Source organism: Lichenostomus cassidix, chromosome 4 (genome assembly GCF_008360975.1).
Source record: "Lichenostomus cassidix isolate B80296 chromosome 4, HeHo_3.0, whole genome shotgun sequence".
In the NCBI taxonomy this organism is placed as follows: domain Eukaryota; kingdom Metazoa; phylum Chordata; class Aves; order Passeriformes; family Meliphagidae; genus Lichenostomus; species Lichenostomus cassidix.
In genome coordinates, this window is record NC_139484.1 from 45,729,007 (window position 1) to 45,748,542 (window position 19,536).

Sequence of the window (19,536 nt, forward strand, 5' to 3'; positions counted from 1 at the left end):
CATTCTGGAACATTAAAAAGGTAACAATTTCCTACAAGATTTATGTCTCCTTTTTCTAGAGCCTGATCTACTTGATCAGTACAGATCACTTCTGAGTATCATGTTTTCTGATGGAGTTTTCAGGGCATACATTTATTTTGTTTTCTAGTATGGTGATGAAGTGGCTTGGTCAGAGATAGAAAACGTCTGGACTACTTTGGCTGACAGCTGGCCAAAGAATCTGAAAATAATTTTGCACTTCTTGATCAGTATCTGTGGAGTGAACAGTGAACCCAGCCTTTTGCCTTATGTGAGTATATGAGAGGTCTTTCATTGGTGCTTATTGATACATTAAAAATTACTAGTGTGTCTAGTAGCAAAGATCACCAAACAAAAATGTGAGGTAGGATTTACAGTATCAAAATCTCCACCCCATATTTTATGACCACTAAATACTGTGAACAAATCAAATTCCGTTCTTTTGTTTGCATTGCTTTGGACATCAGTGTCAGAATTTCAGAATCAATTTCTGTTAAATTCATTATTCATGGAATGGACTTGAGAAGGGAAATCAACTAGAAAGGTTATCTCACCTTAGAAATTGCTGAGGCTTCCTGAAGACAACTTATGGACTACTGCAATTTGGTCAGGGTGATAAATCTGAAACAGTCGACTAGCTGTCTTAACAGTTGTCAAAATTCAGGACTATATGTGGACCGCAGACCTTATTTAGTGATTAAATAATAAAAAATGGGAGTTATTAAAATTTACATATGTCAGCATTTTAATTTCCTTTGTCATAAAAAGAAATCTTAGGAGTTTGATAGCTAAATTTAGATTAATTCCGTTAAGAGTATACACTGCACAATTTTTTCCCATGCTATAATTTAGTATATTCCTAAGAAGCAGGCAGATAATACAGGAAAATAAAGCATCTGTTATACCATGTAGGGCATCATTCTCTCATGACCAAGTATTGTACCTAAAAAGCCTCCCAAGCATCAAGCATCCCAAGCAACCTCAAAACCAGTTTTATTTTATGTCAAAACGTATGTGAGAGCACTGCAGGATAGCATAAGGAAATATATGGTAACTGCAGGAAAAGAAACGGTATAGAACAGAACTATGAAGTATGAAAAAGAAATTATGTCAGAATACATTCATTCTAGCATTAATCTCAGGAGCTGCTAAAACCTTTGTAAAAAAGTCTTTTGCTTCTTAAATAATTTTCAGAAGACTTACTTTCAGACTTCACTGTCAGAAGTCTGGAACTCAGAAGATTTACTTTCTTACTGTTATGATATGTTCCCATACTTGCTGCTGTTGACAGCTGGGAAAGCAGCTTTGGTTGTTTTGAGAGCTAGAGTAAGTTTTATGTGTCCTCACTTGCAGTGCAGGTAGATACTGATTCTAACAAGTTGAGATATTCAATTCTCTTTGTATAAAAATATATCTATGTATATAATATATGGTGTTTTTTATGGCAGGTAAAGAAAGTAATTGTTTATTTGGGTAGAGATAAAACAATGCAACTACTAGAGGAGCTGGTGAGTGAACTTCAGCTTACAGATCCTGTCAGTTCAGGAGTCACCCATATGGATAATCCACCGTATTACCGCATTACATCCAGTTACAAAATCCCCTCTGTCACTTCAGGTAAGCATTTACTGACTGAAGTAACTTAAACTATTACTGTCAATTATAAACATGCTGCTATCAATCAGTTATCTATTGGAGTTCATCTGTAAATACTCAATAGGATTGCAAGGTTCTCTTTCTAAAAACAAGGTTAAAAGTTTGTTTTACAAGATCTGCAGGTTTTGGTGTACCCAGAGTCCTTACTGAAGAACATCTGATAGGTTCACAAGGGACAGGTTTGTCTCAATATATACATCAGACTTCGTCTGTATTCTGACCTTGCACTGTTTACCCTCACTATATGACTTCTGTGTCTGGTCAGTGAAACCACGGGGAAAATGAGTATAATTTTAAATCAATCTGAGTTGTTATATTTTAAGTTCTGTTATGGACCTAAGCTGCATCCATAGGAATTGTTTCAAGCGGATTTAAGGTCACTTAGGTGAATTTATTTAGAAATACCAATAGATCAATCATCAAAAAAACCCAAAACTACTGAAAATAGCAAAAGTGTCTACTTTATGTTTCAATCCAAGAACATGCTGAGACATGTGGGGAAAAACTGTCTTGTTTTGGTGGAGTATCTGTCAAAGTGAGCTGCAAAAGACGTGGATATGGGGAGGGTATCTGAGCAAGGCCTTAATTGTTGTGCTGCAAATTTGTCAATATTGATGAAGCAGCCTGGACCTATCACATGGGGCTGTCTGGATCACAAGTTGAATGCATTGGCACTTGTTCTTGAAAGTGTTTGAAAAATATGAAAAAAAAAATCTGGGGCTCTTGCACTTCATGTAATTTGAAGTAGCAAAGCCTGGGAGGGTGCAAAATTGCTTCCAGTTGTGGTTGTCAATTTGATGTGGTGCTTGCAAATTTCTCCTAAAAGCAAATTGGTAAAAGCTGCACTGCAGGCTATTAGGTTTTAATCCTTAATCTGTTTGTGGTTTGAATTAACTAGATAACCAAAGTCCAACTACATTTTACAGATTATTATGAGGTGCATCATACAGGGAAGAAAGAAACAGATACTTAGATACTGCTTCAAAAACTGGCTATTCTACTGAATTTACATAGGTGACTCAAAGATTCCTGGAATAGATTATTTTTATTTTTTCTGGTTAGTGAAATTATGGTAGCAGCTAACAATCCTTTATTGCCCGGAAAGTAGTTTGTATGGCTAAGTTTGTATTTGTGCCTTTTGCTGTAGAGTAAACCTGATTAGGGCTCTCAGCAAGGACAAGTAAATAAGGGTGATGATGTAGTGCTTAGGAATACTTTTCCTTTTTATTGACCAACCTTCTTCCTTGTCCATAATTCACAGGTACCACTTCTAGTAGCAATACAATGGTGGCTCCCACAGATGGCAACCCTGACAGTAAACACATGAAAGACAGTATGGAAGAGAAGTAAGTATCTTCTCAAAGAGCAGTTATTAGTTGAATTACAGGAATGCCTGGTGGGTACTATAAATACTCAGATCTCAGCAGCTCCAGATATGTCTGCATTGCAGGAATTACATGCCATGTAATGTCATTCTTGTCAACAGAACTGGAATAGTATTTGGGATTAATTAGTAGCAGCCTCAGTTGTAGTTTGAACTCCAGACTACATCAGACATTTTATGGCTACAGCTCTATTGTTGTTGGTGCCTAAATTAGCTACTATTACACTGGACTATGTATGTTCCCATAAGAGAGGTAATACTGTAAGGTGAGGGTGGTGAGACACTGGAACACATTGCCCAGAGAAGCGGATGCCCCATTGCTGGAGGTGTTCAAGGCAAGGCTGAATGGAGTTCTGAGCAACCTGGTCTAGTGGAAGGTGTCCCTGCCCATGGCAGAACTGTTGGAACTACATGATCTTTAAGGTCCCTTCCAACTCAAATCATTCTGTGATTTTTTGATAATGTTCCCAATTCAGAAATTGGTTTATTACCTCACTAGAAATGAGCAGAGCCCATGTGTTATAAGCTATTTTCTGTAAGTGGGCTATTTGGACATTGGTATCTGTGTCAGGATACCTTTCAGCTAACTTTCAAACAGATTTCTCCCTCCCTAACTTTTGAGCTATTTAAGAACAATCTTTTGGAGAAATTTGCCAGACACTGATCCTGGAGTGAGGCTGGTAGAAAGCAGCTGATACAGACTTAGGCTGTGGACTTGGAGCTCAACAGTAACTGACTGCAGGCATGTTTTAATTTTGTGTTAATATGAATAGCTAACCTGAAAGTGAAAAGGGAGTGGAGACTCTGTAATTAGTATGAGCAAAAGTGAGTGCACATGTGCCAATACTGTAGAGTAGCTACTATGTAGTAAATTTGCGAATGAGTTTCTGACAACTTGTTTGAGAGCTTTAATAACTGCATTTCTAATATAATTTTCCAGTTGGGCCTTTTTTTCCTTCCCTAGGATAGTTATATCAGTATAATTAGAATAGTAAATATATTGGTAGAGGCAACCCCAATACTTATATTGAATTGGGATGAGCTGTGTGAAAGTAAATCACAGAAGACTGGAATCTGTGGTGTCATTCAGAATTCATCATAGCAACACACAGGCAAGGTTTTGGCTGATATGGGGGCTGGAGCTGAAGAAGCTCCTAAAGTAATGAAGGCAGTTTTGAAAATTTCTGCAAGTTTTGGCATAAACTGTATGGTTGTCTAAAACCTCCCCAGGGTATATGCTTCTTGAAGAGATATACCCTGTACTTCTTGGACTTGCCAGGAGGAGAGAATTTTAGAAACTTATATAGAAACAGCTTGGAAAGAAATGTTGTTTTAGCACTCTCATTTCTCTCGTTTCTTTATAGTTTATCAGATAAGCAAGTAGGGTCTTGGAAACAGTGTGTGTATACACACATATGTCTCTGCCACATCACATATGGATTTCCTTATTTTGTTCAAGAGTAAGAGCTTATGTGTAATGGTAAGAAATACTTTAATGAACTTAAGTGTTAGTGAAAATGATCAAACAGAAATAGAATTTCTAGTGGATAATCTCTTTGAATCCCCTTATCTAGTGTTGCTAGAGGAGTTATGCCTTATACAGCTGAGATGCTTTGGCATCATATTGATTATCTTTGTAAGATGAATTGGTTTTTGTATAAGAGTTTTGCTGAAATACAGTTTTACTGGGAGACCCTGAATAATGTTTGTCATAGAATGTCAGTTGCTAATTCTGCTCTATTTTACCTACAGCTATGCACATCTAGACATCTATAGCGGATTGAACAGCAACTTAAACCGCCAGCACCACCGACTGGAATCTCGCTACAGCAGCAGTTCTGGAGGATCATATGAAGAGGAAAAAAGTAATATTTTGTATTTTAAAATATTTCTATGAATAGAAAACAAAATTTTCACAAGTTAATACTTCTCCAGAGGGTTGTGGGACATAAGATGGGCATTATCAGTGTTTTTTGTATAAACCTATTAAAAATCAGGGTTTTTTAAGTCTTCCTCCATCGTAGTACTACTATTGAAGTCTAGCATTCATTTGACTGCAATAAAATGTATAAGGAAGATAATACACTTTCTTCCTTCTGTTATCCTCTGGAATGAGTTGAGAACATCTTCCTAAATTAAATGGTTTTACTCTATTTCCTTTGACAGTTAGGCACAAAAATCAGAGATGAGCAGGATGAAGATGAGACTTAAACAAAGGTGATGAAAAAGAAGATTGAAAAAAAAAAAGAAAATTAGAAGTAATTGTTCTTTTAAGGGTAGCATGCCTTAGCTTGTTTAAAAGAGAAGGGTACTAAACTTTTTGAGAAGCTATAGTAAAAGAAAATATATCAGGGAAAAAGCTTCTCATTATGTACATCTGGTTTTCAAGCTTGTTTTGAAAATGTGTTTTGAGTTTTTGTTTGTGATCTATGTTTAGTTTTCTCTGAGATGCAGAGGTACAGAAAGAGGTAAAAATTTCTTCTGAAACTCCGTTATTCTTTTGGAAAGATTTCTTTAACAGGGGCTTATTAACTGTGGCTACTTTTGTAGTAATGCCTAAGATACCAAATCACCCTGACATCGCTCGGGAAAGCCAAACTGGTCATGTAATCAGGTTAAAATGAGGACAGTGATCAGACAGTGAATTATACATTCTGTTAGTGGGTTTTGTGTGTTTGGTCAGAGTAGCTGTTTGACTGAAACTCGTGTTCCAGCTAACAGGTTGGTAGTAATTTAAATGACTTTGTCCTTTACTCTGCATGGGATTATCAGATATATTTCAGTCATTAAGTGGTCCCATAGACTTAGGTTCCACTCAATTTCTTATTGACAGTTGGTTTTACTACCAGGTAAGTTGTTTGGGTATGTTACAATGCATGGTGCAGCTCTGCTTTTTCCTTACTTTTCTTGTGCTGCTGAGCAGCAGGAGGTAAATTTCTGCATTTTGAGGGTTAGATGTCAGTATGGAGCCTAGCCCATTCCATGCTGTATGGAATCAACAAGAGGCCATTAGGATCTTCTGTATATAATGAATGAATTCAGTTAAATCTTAGGACCCAGCCTTAACTAACTCCCTATCTGACGCAAGGTTTGAAATTCAAGCAAATTGCATCAGATTACTGTGCCTTTTATCACTGTGTTTATGAACCTATTCAAAGACATCTTACTCTGTTAGGTGTGTGACTTCTGTAGAATCATCCTTGTACTAAAAGAAATAACCACGTTTTTTCCTTTAAAAAACTGTGTCCAACTACTACTGTTTACAGCTGCCTCCCCTTCCCCTCTCCCAGATCTCAGCTTTTTCAAGAATTTAAAAATATTTTTCAGAAGAATGTGAGATACAAACATGTGCATTATATATATATTTCTGGTTTAATTTTCTGTTGTGTTAGGTGATTCAATGCCTCTGTATTCAAACTGGCGGTTGAAAGTGATGGAGCACAATCAAGGAGAGCCTCTCCCTTTCCCACCTTCTGGAGGTTGCTGGTCACCACTGGTGGATTATTTGCCTGAGACTTCTCCTCCGGGCATGTCACTTCACAGGTAGTTGTTTTGGCAATGCCAATGGCAATTCACTGTTTTAATTTGTGCTGCACAAATACAGTAATTTGAAGATATCAGAATAAAAGGCAGTTGTTACTGCATTTGTTTTCTGTGGGTTTACTTACAGGTCTAGCAATTTAAGAGTATTCAACCTTTTAATCTAGAGAATTAAAGTGTTTCGATTTTAATTAAGAGCACTCATCTTTTCCCTTATAGCACAACTTTGTGAATGTTTATAGACTGAAGAAAGAATACAAGTTAGAAACATATGAAGCTCTTTGCAGCTCTTCACGAAGTTCATGTTACATTCTTCTAACAATTTTTTTTTTGTTTTAGATGCAATATAGCAGTGATTCTTTTGACTGATTTGATAGTTGACCACAGTGTAAAGGTGGAATGGGGAGGATACTTGCATCTTTTGCTTCATGCAATTTTTATAGGTAACTAACTTCTTACAGAAACACTTACAGTAACCTGAGGGAATACTCAGCTGTTCTTTTTTATATTTAAATTAATTTTTGCCATTGCATTGAAATCCCATTAATTTGATTGTATTTACAGTATTTTAAAAAATTCAATTAAATGTCTTTCATCTTGACTAGTATGAGTATAATTAAGATATTTTGTGAGTTGTTCTAAGGCACTTACTTTTGGAATCACTTTTACCTCTTGTAGAAGACATGGTAAAATTAAATTTTTTCTTTCTGTTTCTATGTGTAGTAATTTTCATACAGAGCACAGATTAAGTTCTTACTTAAAATTATTCTTACTTAAAATTACTTTGTACTTTAACCTTGCATGGGATTATCAGATATATTTTATTCTGATCAGCATACCGTTTGTTAAACTGTATGCTGTTGTTTCTATACTGAAGCACTGAAAAAACACTGTTTGGTGAATTATATATCTGTTATTTGGTAAAGTATAACAGACCAATTTGAGCACTGCTATTTTTTAAATAATATAATTCAGCATACCCTTTGAATATCATAAAGCCTTGCCATTTTCCTTTTGTGTTAGGTTTTGACCACTGTCACCCTGAAGTCTATGAGCATTGTAAACGACTACTTTTGCATCTACTGATAGTGATGGGCTCTGGCAGTAATGTCCAGTCTGTTGCTTCTGTCCTACTCAGAAACAGAGAGTTCAATGAGTCCAGGGTGCTTACTGTCAAGCAGACTACCCATTTAGATTATACCTTCACAGGTATGCTTTTGATTTATTATATGTTGCTTGTTAAAATGGCATGGGAAGTTACCTCTTCTTACAGGCATTATTTAAATTTCTGTTGTTTGTAATATTTTCCTCAGCCCTTGGCATTGAAATGTATTTCTTTGGATTTTAATGAAGTCAAAATGAATAGAGTTCTCGTTAGCGCTTTTGGCCCAGTCATCAAAGTAGGGAGCAAAGTTGAATTATGAAAAGTAGTGAAAACCAAATACGCAGCTCTATGTTTTGGAACTTTAATACAGCAGTTTTTATTATGTCTTTGAAAATAAAACCCAAGAAAATATATCTCTTACTTGTTTATAGCAACTTTAAATTTCCAGTTTTTGTCAGCTGTGGTTGTATTCTCTATTGGCTGTCAGAATAATTTTTTGAGATACTACCTTTTAGTATTCACTCTAACTTTAAATATTGTAATTATACATTACACTATATATTTCTGTGTATCTCTTTATGAAGGGAATATTCTGATGGTGAGAGTATATTGTGGTTTCTATTGAAATAATTTTTTTTTTTTAAATGCAGTATTTCATATTATTTCAGTAGGTGGCAGCATATTGCCATACAATTGTTCCTTCTCTTTTGTTCGCATCAGAATTAGTTTCATTACTTATCAACAGTAGTAATCTGATTTGTGAATTTGGTTTTTGTAGCAATGAGAAATTAAAAACTGTATATAGTGGAAGAATTATTTTATATGGATCTTTTTGGCAGAATTTCATTGATGCATCTACACAGTGGCATATGCAAACCATTCTCTGCCTAATCTTTAAAGGCTTGTATAAAACTGGCTAAATGTGACATAGTATTCTGCTATTATTAAAACAAAGATGTCTGATAGAAACTAGAATGCGGTCAGCATCAAAGATTTCCAGATGGGGATTAGGATAAGATGTTTACAGGTAGGCATGCCTAGCACAAGGTTGGACAAGCTGCTTTTAAATTTTATTTGAGTTGGCCCAGTCCAAGCTCTGTGGTTCTGTAGAGTGAAAATTTGTGGTGGGTGTCCGTGAGTCTTAAGCTTATTTAAATACAAGTGTTACAGTCAAAGGCCCTGCCAATTTTCCCTGCTAGTTTACTTTCTCTTAGCACTTCGTAGATGGATAGAAGGGCAATGTGAGGAGTCTCTGCAGCTGTATTTGATTGCCACATGATTCCTTATATGGAAGAGAAAAATCTTATGGCAGCATGATTAAGCTAATTTCAGAGAAGCTATGTGCAGCCACAGGGGCTCTGCTTACAGTCAGTTCACTAGATAATACTTAATATTCACGGATTCCAAGTACTGTCAGTTACACTGAGACTGGACTTGAACAAAAAAAACTATCTGCTCATTAGTAGGAAGTAGTCTGTATAATTTGTGTAAACTCCTTAAATTGAGATGCCTCAGAAGCTGATGAGCTTTCATATTACTAGTACAAAATCAAAGATAATACAGGGGTTCTAAAAAGGGATCTAGCAGTTCCGAGTTAAAGATCGTATAACTCCTGTGAAGAATTTGCATATGAGACTTGTTGATTTCATCAAAATTATTGCATTCATTAATTTATTCTCTTTTAAGTATTCTCATTACATTTACTAGGTTATTGATCTTTTTAGAGGGCAATTTTATCTTTTTATATATTTAATATGAACTATCAACTTAAAAGCGCATAATCATCTTGTTTCAATTTCAGCAGGTGTTCACGATTTTATACCTGATTACCAGCCCTCCCCAATGACAGACTCAGGGCTTAGTTCAAGTTCTACCTCTTCTAGCATCAGTTTAGGAAATACAAGTGCTGCCATTTCTCAACTGCACACCACAATCCTCAATGAGGTTGACATTTCAGTAGAGCAGGATGAAAAAGTGAAAACTCTTATAGAATTTATTACCTCAAGGTAAGATTTCAATTTTTATTTTTGTCAAGATATGTCTTTTGTGGAAAAATGGCAAACCTCTTACTATTTAGCATCATGTTGTCTAATTCTCTCTCTGTTTTATCACCAGTAAGTGTTTTATTTGACACACTTATGACCAGCTCTAACTTCCCAACATTTTCAGATAATTTTGACCAACCTTTCAAATCCCTTTCAACTGTTTAAAAGTATTTTGCCATGTTTTATTCTGGATTAGGGCAGGAAAACATTGAGATTATTAGGGAACTGCAAGACTTGTGTGCAGTTTAGGGATTACTTAGTAGTACAGAGCTGACTATTCAAAAATGAGGAATTAGTTGCAAAGAATTGCTGTCAAACCACTGACATTTGTGCAGTTTATATAAAGCTTTCAGGATGGTGTAAATCTGAAATCCTACCTTTTACTCCATTATTTTGATACTTTTGCTTTACCTCAGTCTAAATTTATAACAGCGTGATGTATTAATGGAAAGAAAATGGGAAGAAAGCAAGTTAATAAGTGAATAATGGTGGTAGTTGTACTGCTTCTTTCTTAGAGAGCTATTACACTCTAGCTCTTCCAGAGAATATCTCTTCCAAAATTTACGTGATTATTTCAGTTGGATCTGATACATTGCTTTCCCCTCAGTTCTAACTTCTTGTTATTGTATAATATTGGTCAGTTGTCAAAATTCTTTCTGATTCATGCCTGCAGTTCTAGATGGTTTCTTTTACGTGGCGCATAGTAGATACTTTTGCAATGAACCTTAAGGTTCTAATTTAATATAAATAATATTAAGGACAAAGACAATGTTTTATATTCTTTATATAATTGTTTTATATAATTTTATATATATTATTTTTATATTTTTAGGAAAAGAGGCCCACTTTGGAATCATGAAGATGTTTCAGCCAAGAACCCTAATATAAAGAGTGCTGAACAGTTAACTGTGTTTTTAAAGCATGTGGTATCTATATTTAAACAGTCTAGCTCAGGTATGTTAGAAAACAGACAATTCATGATTGAATGTGCAAATCTGCAAACTAAATATTTTTAAATGTGTGTAAATGCATAGGTTGTCTATAAAATCACTCTGGGTAATTACTACTTCTAAATAATAGATTTTTCTTGTGTATTGCACACTTCAGTTCATGTTTCTGTTATGACAGATTTAAATATATTCTTTCAGGAATGATACAAAACATCTTACTAATTTCTTGTGAAAACTTAGTATTCAAATCATAAATGTTTTATTCTCTGCAAGTATCTCTAGCATGAAGGATTTGGAATCCATGTTTATATTCATGTAAAGATTTTTGAGACCAATACTTCTTGAGAGAAATGCAGAGCATGTGAGAATACTTTAAATTTAGGAACGACTTTGGCAATTTATCTTCAGTAAATTCAGGTGGATTTGGTTTTTTATAAAGCAATGTTGCTTGAGGGGTTTTTTTGCCTTTATAGGAGGATATCAATTGGAACATCGTCTCAGTGAAGTTGCTTTGCAAACTGCGCTTTCGTGCTCCTCTCGACATTATGCTGGGAGGTCCTTTCAGATTTTCAGGGCTCTGAAGCAGCCTCTCACTCCATCTACACTTTCTGATGTTCTCTCCAGACTAGTAGAAACTGTTGGAGATGCAGGAGAAGAAGCTCAGGTATTTGAAATTTTTCCCCTCACTGTATAAGAAAACTAAGTCTGCCTGAGTGACATACTTACATTATTAGTTTATTGACAGCAAATTTTAAAAGCGATGTTTTATTCAGTTGCTTTTTTTAAGTATTTCAAATATCAAAACAGTTTTGACCATGACACTTTCTGAATTTCACCAAATTAACTGAGGAAAAGATGAGTTGTGCACATTTTCTTCTACAGCAATAGGAACTTTCAGAGAGTTTGATATGTCTGTTTCCTGTAGACACCTCTTCTTTCATTGCTAGAGAATACTGAGATCAGCCATATAAAAAATAATTTAGGTTTTCTTTTGTTAAGAACTGAACCTGTTAGAGTGTTAACAGTCATTCAACTTAGTGTCATTGTACATCCTAAGAGTGTAACTAATCTTTTAATACTGCAAAATGAGAGTTTGAATTACTTCATCCTTCAGTCCTTCCTTAAAAATAATGCAAACCAGAATTAATTCAGTAAATACTTATAAATAAATTGAAGTTTTTCCTTGTCTTGAAGCTCTACTAACTTGAGCTGTCCCATCAGGATTGTGTTCTAATTGAAGCATGAAATAATTTAGTTACTGATACAGATTTTATATTTTTATATTACCACTCAGTAGATTTCCTGTGATCTTCCTTGTGCATATTGCATAATTTATAATGGCCTGTGGCTTTCCCCAGGGTTTCGTCATAGAGCTGCTTTTGACTTTAGAATCTGCTATTGATACATTGGCTGAAACCATGAAGCATTATGATCTGCTTTCTGCCCTTTCTCAGTAAGTTCTTTTATTAGTCAAGCTCCATTGTGCATTTTTATACAACTGAATTATTAAAAACCTGTATTATAAATGTAATGAAATAATCTCTTGTCGTCTTTGCAGAGTAATTGTATCCTTATAACAAAATTGCTTGCTCTGCTATGTTTTTGTCATTCTGCTTCAAGCAAAACTCATAAGAGTCTAGATTTCTGGAAAGGATATCTTACTGCCTTTCCGATTTACCCTCTTGGGTCCAATTTAATTTTGTAAAAAAGGTATTCAAGGTGTTCCTTACAACTCAGTTCTGAAATGTCGTCTGTTCTTCTTAAACTTCTCAAAAATAAAGGCTCTGCAAATGTTAGTCTGTCTTAGGCCTCAGGTTTGCTGTCCATATGTAAGAAGTGTAACTGCACAGTCTGAGTCATTTGTGTGTCTCACAATAGTTTGAGGGGTTACCTCAATGACTTTTTATCAAACTGAAAAAAAATCCTTAAAAATGTACAGACATCTATGTTTGACTTCCTCTCAAAGTTTTTGAAAATGCTGAGATTTCTAGGAATATATTCAATTTCTCAGTATCAAAATAGGAAGGTGTTGTGTTTCCTAGGTCAGATACCTACGACAAATACATGATAATAATTGTATTCATTAATTTCTCTACTTTTATCACATATTTAAGTAAGTTGGGATGCCAGATCATCACTTACACATAATCTTTTACAGGCTGTAGGCTAATTTTTCTCATTTTGCTGTAATTTTTATGGTATTCTGGGGTTGTAACAAATAAATTTGGTAGAAGAGATAACAGAATGCTGCAGTCTTGTCCTTATGCCAAAAGGTTATTTTAATAATAGATAGAGAAATCCTGTATTTAAATGTATTGTAATACTCTTATGGTGATGAACCAGAGTATTCACGGCATGTGTATGTAATTAGTGTAACACCCTTTTTGCTTTGTTCCCTTTTTCTAAACTCTATGTTATTAAAGTATTTTACATGTAACAATATATAATATTGATTTTTATTTTAGAACCTCATACCATGAATCTGTAATGGGAAACAAGTATGCAGCTAATAGGAAAAGCACTGGACAGATAAACCTAAGCACAAGTCCCATTAATAGTGGCAGTTGTTTGGGATACTACAGCAATACAAGGAGTAATTCCTTGAGACTGAATTTAATCAGTGAGCGGAGAGGCGACCGGCGACGGAGCAACACACTGGATATAATGGATGGAAGGATAAATCATGGTGGAAGTTTGGCCAGGACTAGAAGCCTTTCCTCCCTGAGAGAGGGAGGGATGTATGATGTGCAGCCCACTACTGACCCTGTCAACTTGATGGCCACCATATTTTGGATTGCAGCTTCGTTGCTGGAGTCAGATTATGAGTATGAATACCTTCTGGCTCTCAAGCTACTCAACAAGCTTCTTATTCACATGCCTCTAGATAAATCAGAGAGTCGGGAAAAGATAGAAAAGGTGCAGAATAAACTGAAGTGGAATAACTTTCCAGGCCTTCAGCAGCTTTTCCTGAAAGGCTTTACTTCAGCATCCACCCAAGAAATGACAGTTCATCTCCTCAGTAAACTCATCACAATTTCCCGGCATGCTTTGGTGGATCCTTCTCAGTTAGCAGGTATTATTTGTAAATATGTGATAAAAATATATTTTTTCATCAAATTAAGTGGAATCAAAATCAGTAGCAATTATGCATTTACCTTAAAGAAACACTCCAGTTAAATGCTTTTTGCAATTGTCGATATTACACTGCTACATAGTGGAAATACATTACAGGCTGTGATTATCGGATGAGCAAGATTACATGTAAATTTTATGCATTGACTATTGCTTGCAAGCTGTGCATTTTTTCATGATCTTGTGCTAACTAGCTCAATTAATACTATTTGCACATTTTTAGAAACAATGTGACTGTAGTGCCTAAAACTGTCCAGTTTCGTGGTAATTTTGCTTAATTGGTCCAGGGATGATTTTTTGTGTGATGCATTTTTGCACCTAACATATTTATATACATTTTTCATACATACATACTTAGGTACATGTATATGTATCTATAATTTATATATCTGTGTGAATGTATGTGTCATGCTGTAAGAGTTTAAAATGCTGGGTAACACCACATTAAATTAAGTCATCTTAAAAATCTGAAGGGCTTATGTAACTCTGTTTATGTATGTGTTTAGGATTTCCCCTAAACATCTTGTGCCTACTTCCTCACCTGATACAACATTTTGATAATCCAACTCAGTTTTGTAAAGAAACAGCTGACAGGATAGCAAAGGTATGTAATGATGCTTGGAGAAGTATCCGGGAGGATATAAACACCAGCATTGCTTCTGTATTTTTTGGGGTCCCTTATGTAATACTTCCATGTGATTCTAATAGTAATATGCACATAACTGTAAGAGGTCATATTTTAAAGATGTGATCCAGTCCTAATTTATATAGCTGGACCTCCTATCATCCCCTGAGTTTCTGTTTGTCAGTGAAAACACACATTTAGCTTATTCTGTAAAATTTTGATTTCAAGAACAAATTTTCTGACTAATGATACCAATTACTTTCTCTTACTTGTCTCATTTTTCTATTTGTAATTTTGAATATAAACTGAATCACGTTTTCAGAGTGCTTCCTAATTTTCTTACGAGAAGGAAGTGATCCTTACCTTTCAGACTGGTAGACAGAGAAGAAAAGGTTGTATGTTCTTTCTATTACTTGTACCCAGTGAAATACACCTTAAAATATTTTTGAACAGTAGTGGCTGTTAAAGCAGTACATGGTGCACACCAGCAATTGTCAGCCAGAATGCTGTTGCACTGGCCTGACAATTCTTTTAAGGAATGTCCTTTCTTTTGAGGAAGAATGTGGAAAGGGGCATAGGAATGTGCTGTCTGGCATTGACCTCAGGCTGCTCAGACTGTGACATGTGAAGCACTAAGCTGTGTGCAGGCCATCTCAAAGATGTGCCTAATGCAAATCCAGAAATTACTGCTGCTCTTAAATCCTTGCATTACTAGAGCAAGGGGTACTGGTTGGTCATACCAAACATATGATAAGTAGATAAATTTGGAACATGGGTGCCACAGTACCAGAATTCAATAGAAACTGTAGATCATGCTTGTGTGATTAGTTTGATTTCAGTTATTAGAAAATAACTGGAGTGAAATCTTGGAAATGAAATAATGGAGTGAAATCTGGGAAAAGTGCATAACGACTCGTAAAACTTGTATTTAAAAAGAATAATTTCTAACATAATTAAATGTGGTTTTGCCTTTCAGGTTTGTGCTGAGGAGAAGTCACCAACTCTTGCCAATCTGGCCCATATGATGAGTTTATACAGTACACACAGTTATTCCAGAGACTGTTCTAACTGGATTAATGTAGTGTGTAGATATTTGCATGACTCTTTCTCAGATGCCACATTTAACCTCATAACTTACCTTGCAGAGGTAAATACTTACTAAAAGTACCTCATGTTCACAGTTAATTGCCAATTCCTAATTTCTCATGGTTCTGAATATTGAGGGGAATAAAGCACATCTTCCATAACAGGAAAATACTACTGAAATGTTCTAGGATATAGGAAAGGGATGACTGCTGCCATTTTGGAGTGCAATAATTTATATATCCTTTGAAATGTTAATCCCTCTAATGAAAGATCTCCTTTTGTGAGAGTAGTGTTTGGCAGTAGATCTTTATATTCTGTACTAATGAATATACACTGTCTTGGCTTTAGCAAAATATGCTTAATGCAAATTTTAAGAGACCTTCTTTAGCCTTGTACATGTCTTTATTGCAACTTTAAAAAATAATTGCAAAGTTCAATTGTAAGTAGTGCATAATATATGAAAGATAATTTAAATTATAGAGATCAGTATATTATTCTGCTTGCCATTCATACAGGAAAGCTGTTTTCACACCTTGTGTGAAAAGCTTGTAGAGCTTGTCCTTGAAGTGTGTCACTTCAAACTGATGGAGATATTTTTTAAAGTTTGTTCATTCCTATGAATGATTTTTTGTGTACTTATTTTGTTTGTAAAATTGCATTTACCAACCTTCTTTGAGGTGTAGCTTTGAATTAGTATGAAAAGTTTGAAAAACAGGAAGTGGTACATTTAAGTTTCTTGATGGGGAAAATAAATGTGTGTGGAATTTAGCTGTATTTTAATGTTCGCTTTCACTTTTTGCTACCGTTAAAGGCTCTAATTAAATTTTGTATTTTAAAACCATTTTTTTAGCTGTTAGAGAAAGGCTTATCCAGTATGCAACAGTCCTTGCTGCAGATAATTTACAGTCTTCTGAGTCATATTGACCTATCCACAGCACCAGTGAAGCAGTTTAATTTGGAAATCATAAAAGTAATTGGTAAATATGTTCAGGTAGGTACTTTGAAGAACTGTAAAAGCCTCTCTGCTTAATATTGAAATGGTTTCAAAATTACACTTTAATTTTGGGGGGGATTTATTTCAGATATAAAAATAGTTGTTTGAAGTCAGATTCCATAGGAGTTTTTCTCTTCCTAGGTACTTAATTCAGTAGATGCTTTTGTATTTGTCCAATCGGATTGCATCTGGTGGAACAAGTTATCTGGGTGAATGTGCATCTATTTACAGATGAAGGCAACTCATCATATGTAGTTAGAGAAGATGATCCTTCAACTATTAAAATATAAGGAAATGTTTACTGCTAAGCTGCACAAATGTTTTATTTATGTGTATATGTTTTCAAAAGAAAATTTTACGGTTAAATGTATATTTAAATCACTTCCAGTAACATATCCGTGAGGAACTTTAAGGTGCATCTTAACAAAATTGAGTACAGTTTTTATTAAAGAAAGTCCCCAAAAGATGAACCACAGTGTTTTGCCTGGGGTGAATTAAGCCTTTGTACTCAAAACACAAATTTACTGAAAATCTATTTCACAGAAGAAAGTCTAGCATCTTGCTGAAAGATTTTATCAAAATGCCTGGAGCATAAAACCATTTCAGTGCACAACATTCTCTTTTTTTTTTTTTCTCTGAATTCCATTATTGCCAAATGTATTTCAGTCAAATGGTTTACTCATAATTAAGTGTTCCCTGAATGTTTTGTTATTGATGCATATGTACTTTAGATATTGTGCTCCTGTCAGAGTGCATTAGGCAAAATGCTATGATTAGCATTGACTGTAGTTTTTATGGCCTGGCAGCTTCTTGCTTCACCTCTAACCTCTCTGAGCTTTCTGTGCAAGACCACTCTACCATGGAATATAATCTTAATTAGATATAAGCTATCAAAAGACGATGCTAGCAGAAAATACTCCAGAGAAATTTAACATATTTTCGATATAATAAAATAAGTTACTATAAATGACTAAATAAAAGATCATAGATTATCATGTTTTAATGTGCTTAAATGCAGCTTAAATGTGCTGCTACTAAGCTTGGGGTTTTTTCAGTCCTCTGCAATCACAATGGGTGTAAGTAAATTTAGGTTGCTACAGGAAATTTCCAGTTTGAGACTCCTTTTCTTATGTTTGTGATGCACAGAAATTCAGGAGATTATTGAAGACTCGTTATTTCCAAAGAAGCATAAAGCATATACTACTTAGAGCGTTAGACATGGTGTTTATTTTTTTTAATGCAACAAAAAATATTTTAACAAACATGGCCTCCTAATTTAAAAACAAAAAAAAAAGCAGACATCCTGCTGATTTCAGAAAATTGAAGATTTAAGTTTGAGGCAAAATCCTTGCATTTCTAGAAGCATAACTCTTAACCTTCACACAAAACTGCTTTTATTTTATCTCTCTTCTTCTGATTCACTACACAGTGCGTGTAACTGAAACCACTGAATTATTTGCAGTGCCTTAATAATCTTTTTAAGGAAAGTGCACTTAACTCAGGCTCTGCCTCTTATATTCTCACACTTTTTTCATAGCTTTTTTTAAACACTCCATTAGTTTGATACTTTATAAAAACTTTTTACATTTTTCTCTTCTTTGTTAAAATATTTTGCATTTCCTCATGCATTTCAAGCACAGAATAGTTTTGCTTGTTTCAAATTCCTTTTACTCTGCTCATAACTGTGAAATAAAGATGCCAAGAGGTGGAATAGTTAGCTTAAATACTATCAGTTACTGTGGTTAACTGATAGTTAAATACTATCAGTTTGTGTCTCCTGGGTCATGAAGGGCAGATGCTTCAGACAGTAGTAAGAACAGTAGTAAAAATATGGGTTAACAACAGGGAAGGAGTAGACCAGAGTCTGGTGTGGCTAGCCCAGTGACCTGGAGCTACTGAGCCTGCTTGGCTGGACCTGACCACCCCCCATGGGATGGCCAAATACCTTGCCACTGCTTTCCTGGTACTTCAAGGTCTGAAGCTTCCCACCTGTGCTAGCACCTTCAACTATGTGTAAAAGATCAGAGGTTTTGGGTTGGGGATTCTTGCAAAATGCTACTGTACATAAAAGTTGCTGTCTTAGCTGAAGTGATTGTTTTGTGATTTGTGTATGTTCTCTTTAGAGTCCATATTGGAAGGAAGCCCTTAATATTTTGAAACTGGTGGTGTCTCGGTCAGCCAGCCTGGTTGTGCCTAATGATATTCCAAAGTCTTACGGAGGTGACATAGGTTCTCCTGAAATCTCTTTCACTAAAATTTTTAATAATGTCTCCAAGGAGCTACCTGGGAAGACCTTAGATTTTCATTTTGATATATCAGAGGTAATTATTATATTTAAATGAGAGTGCACTAATGACTTGCTGTTACAAGCTCAGGGGTTATTTTCTGTTAGCCTTCTACATTTATGTGTTTCAAAATACGTAGTTTTTAACAATGGCAGAAATTGAAGTTTTACGTACTTGTACATAAGAGTCATACTGGAAGATAAATTTTGAATTCTCTTATGTTGTGTGTTTGCCTTTTCCCCCTTTGCAATGTCTGGAGAGTTAATTACTAAAAGTCAGTAAGATTATTTTCAAGGATATCTCATCTGTGTCAGAGAGCAGACAATGCAGCTGGCTGCTGCTTGCAACTGAACATACCAGGCTTTCAACAAATGAAGGGTTGTGCATTCAAGGGCTGAGAGGATTAAAACCCTCTACTGCAGTTTTGGCGTGACTTTGGAAGGGGGAGGAAACTTAGAGGAAGGAATAGGATAAAAAATATAGGAAATTCAGTGTAAGAGGGATACAATTGGAGAAAAACCTCCTGTAGTTAAAAATATCACCCCTACTCAAATGATACTCACGCTATGTCTGAAAAGGGTAGCGTGACCAAGTGACTGCAATGTAATGTAGACGTGAAAATTTTAGAAACTTTAGAAGTGATCAGAAGTTAGAGCTCCTGGTTGAAGCTAACCCTAGATAATGATTGGAGATACAGATGTTTTAGGAACATTACT

General features: G+C 35.2%; 1 protein-coding gene across 12 annotated transcripts in view; it reads left to right on the top strand.

Annotated features, from left to right (window-relative positions):
• Nucleotides 1–19,536, top strand: part of FRYL (FRY like transcription coactivator) — a 168,718-nt gene that overhangs the window by 118,900 nt on the left and 30,282 nt on the right. For 10 of the 12 annotated variants that reach the window (XM_085059004.1, XM_085059001.1, XM_085059003.1 and 7 more), the window contains 16 exons: nucleotides 149–289; nucleotides 1,467–1,635; nucleotides 2,936–3,020; nucleotides 4,811–4,923; nucleotides 6,451–6,601; nucleotides 6,938–7,041; nucleotides 7,622–7,807; nucleotides 9,505–9,709; nucleotides 10,581–10,702; nucleotides 11,172–11,362; nucleotides 12,057–12,151; nucleotides 13,164–13,771; nucleotides 14,337–14,434; nucleotides 15,432–15,602; nucleotides 16,392–16,532; nucleotides 18,659–18,856. In XM_085059004.1, the coding sequence (XP_084915130.1) occupies nucleotides 149–289; nucleotides 1,467–1,635; nucleotides 2,936–3,020; nucleotides 4,811–4,923; nucleotides 6,451–6,601; nucleotides 6,938–7,041; nucleotides 7,622–7,807; nucleotides 9,505–9,709; nucleotides 10,581–10,702; nucleotides 11,172–11,362; nucleotides 12,057–12,151; nucleotides 13,164–13,771; nucleotides 14,337–14,434; nucleotides 15,432–15,602; nucleotides 16,392–16,532; nucleotides 18,659–18,856 (2,778 nt within the window). The remainder of the gene's footprint in view (nucleotides 1–148; nucleotides 290–1,466; nucleotides 1,636–2,935; nucleotides 3,021–4,810; nucleotides 4,924–6,450; nucleotides 6,602–6,937; nucleotides 7,042–7,621; nucleotides 7,808–9,504; nucleotides 9,710–10,580; nucleotides 10,703–11,171; nucleotides 11,363–12,056; nucleotides 12,152–13,163; nucleotides 13,772–14,336; nucleotides 14,435–15,431; nucleotides 15,603–16,391; nucleotides 16,533–18,658; nucleotides 18,857–19,536) is intronic. The other 2 variants (XM_085058994.1, XM_085059005.1) reach the window with 1 other exon arrangement.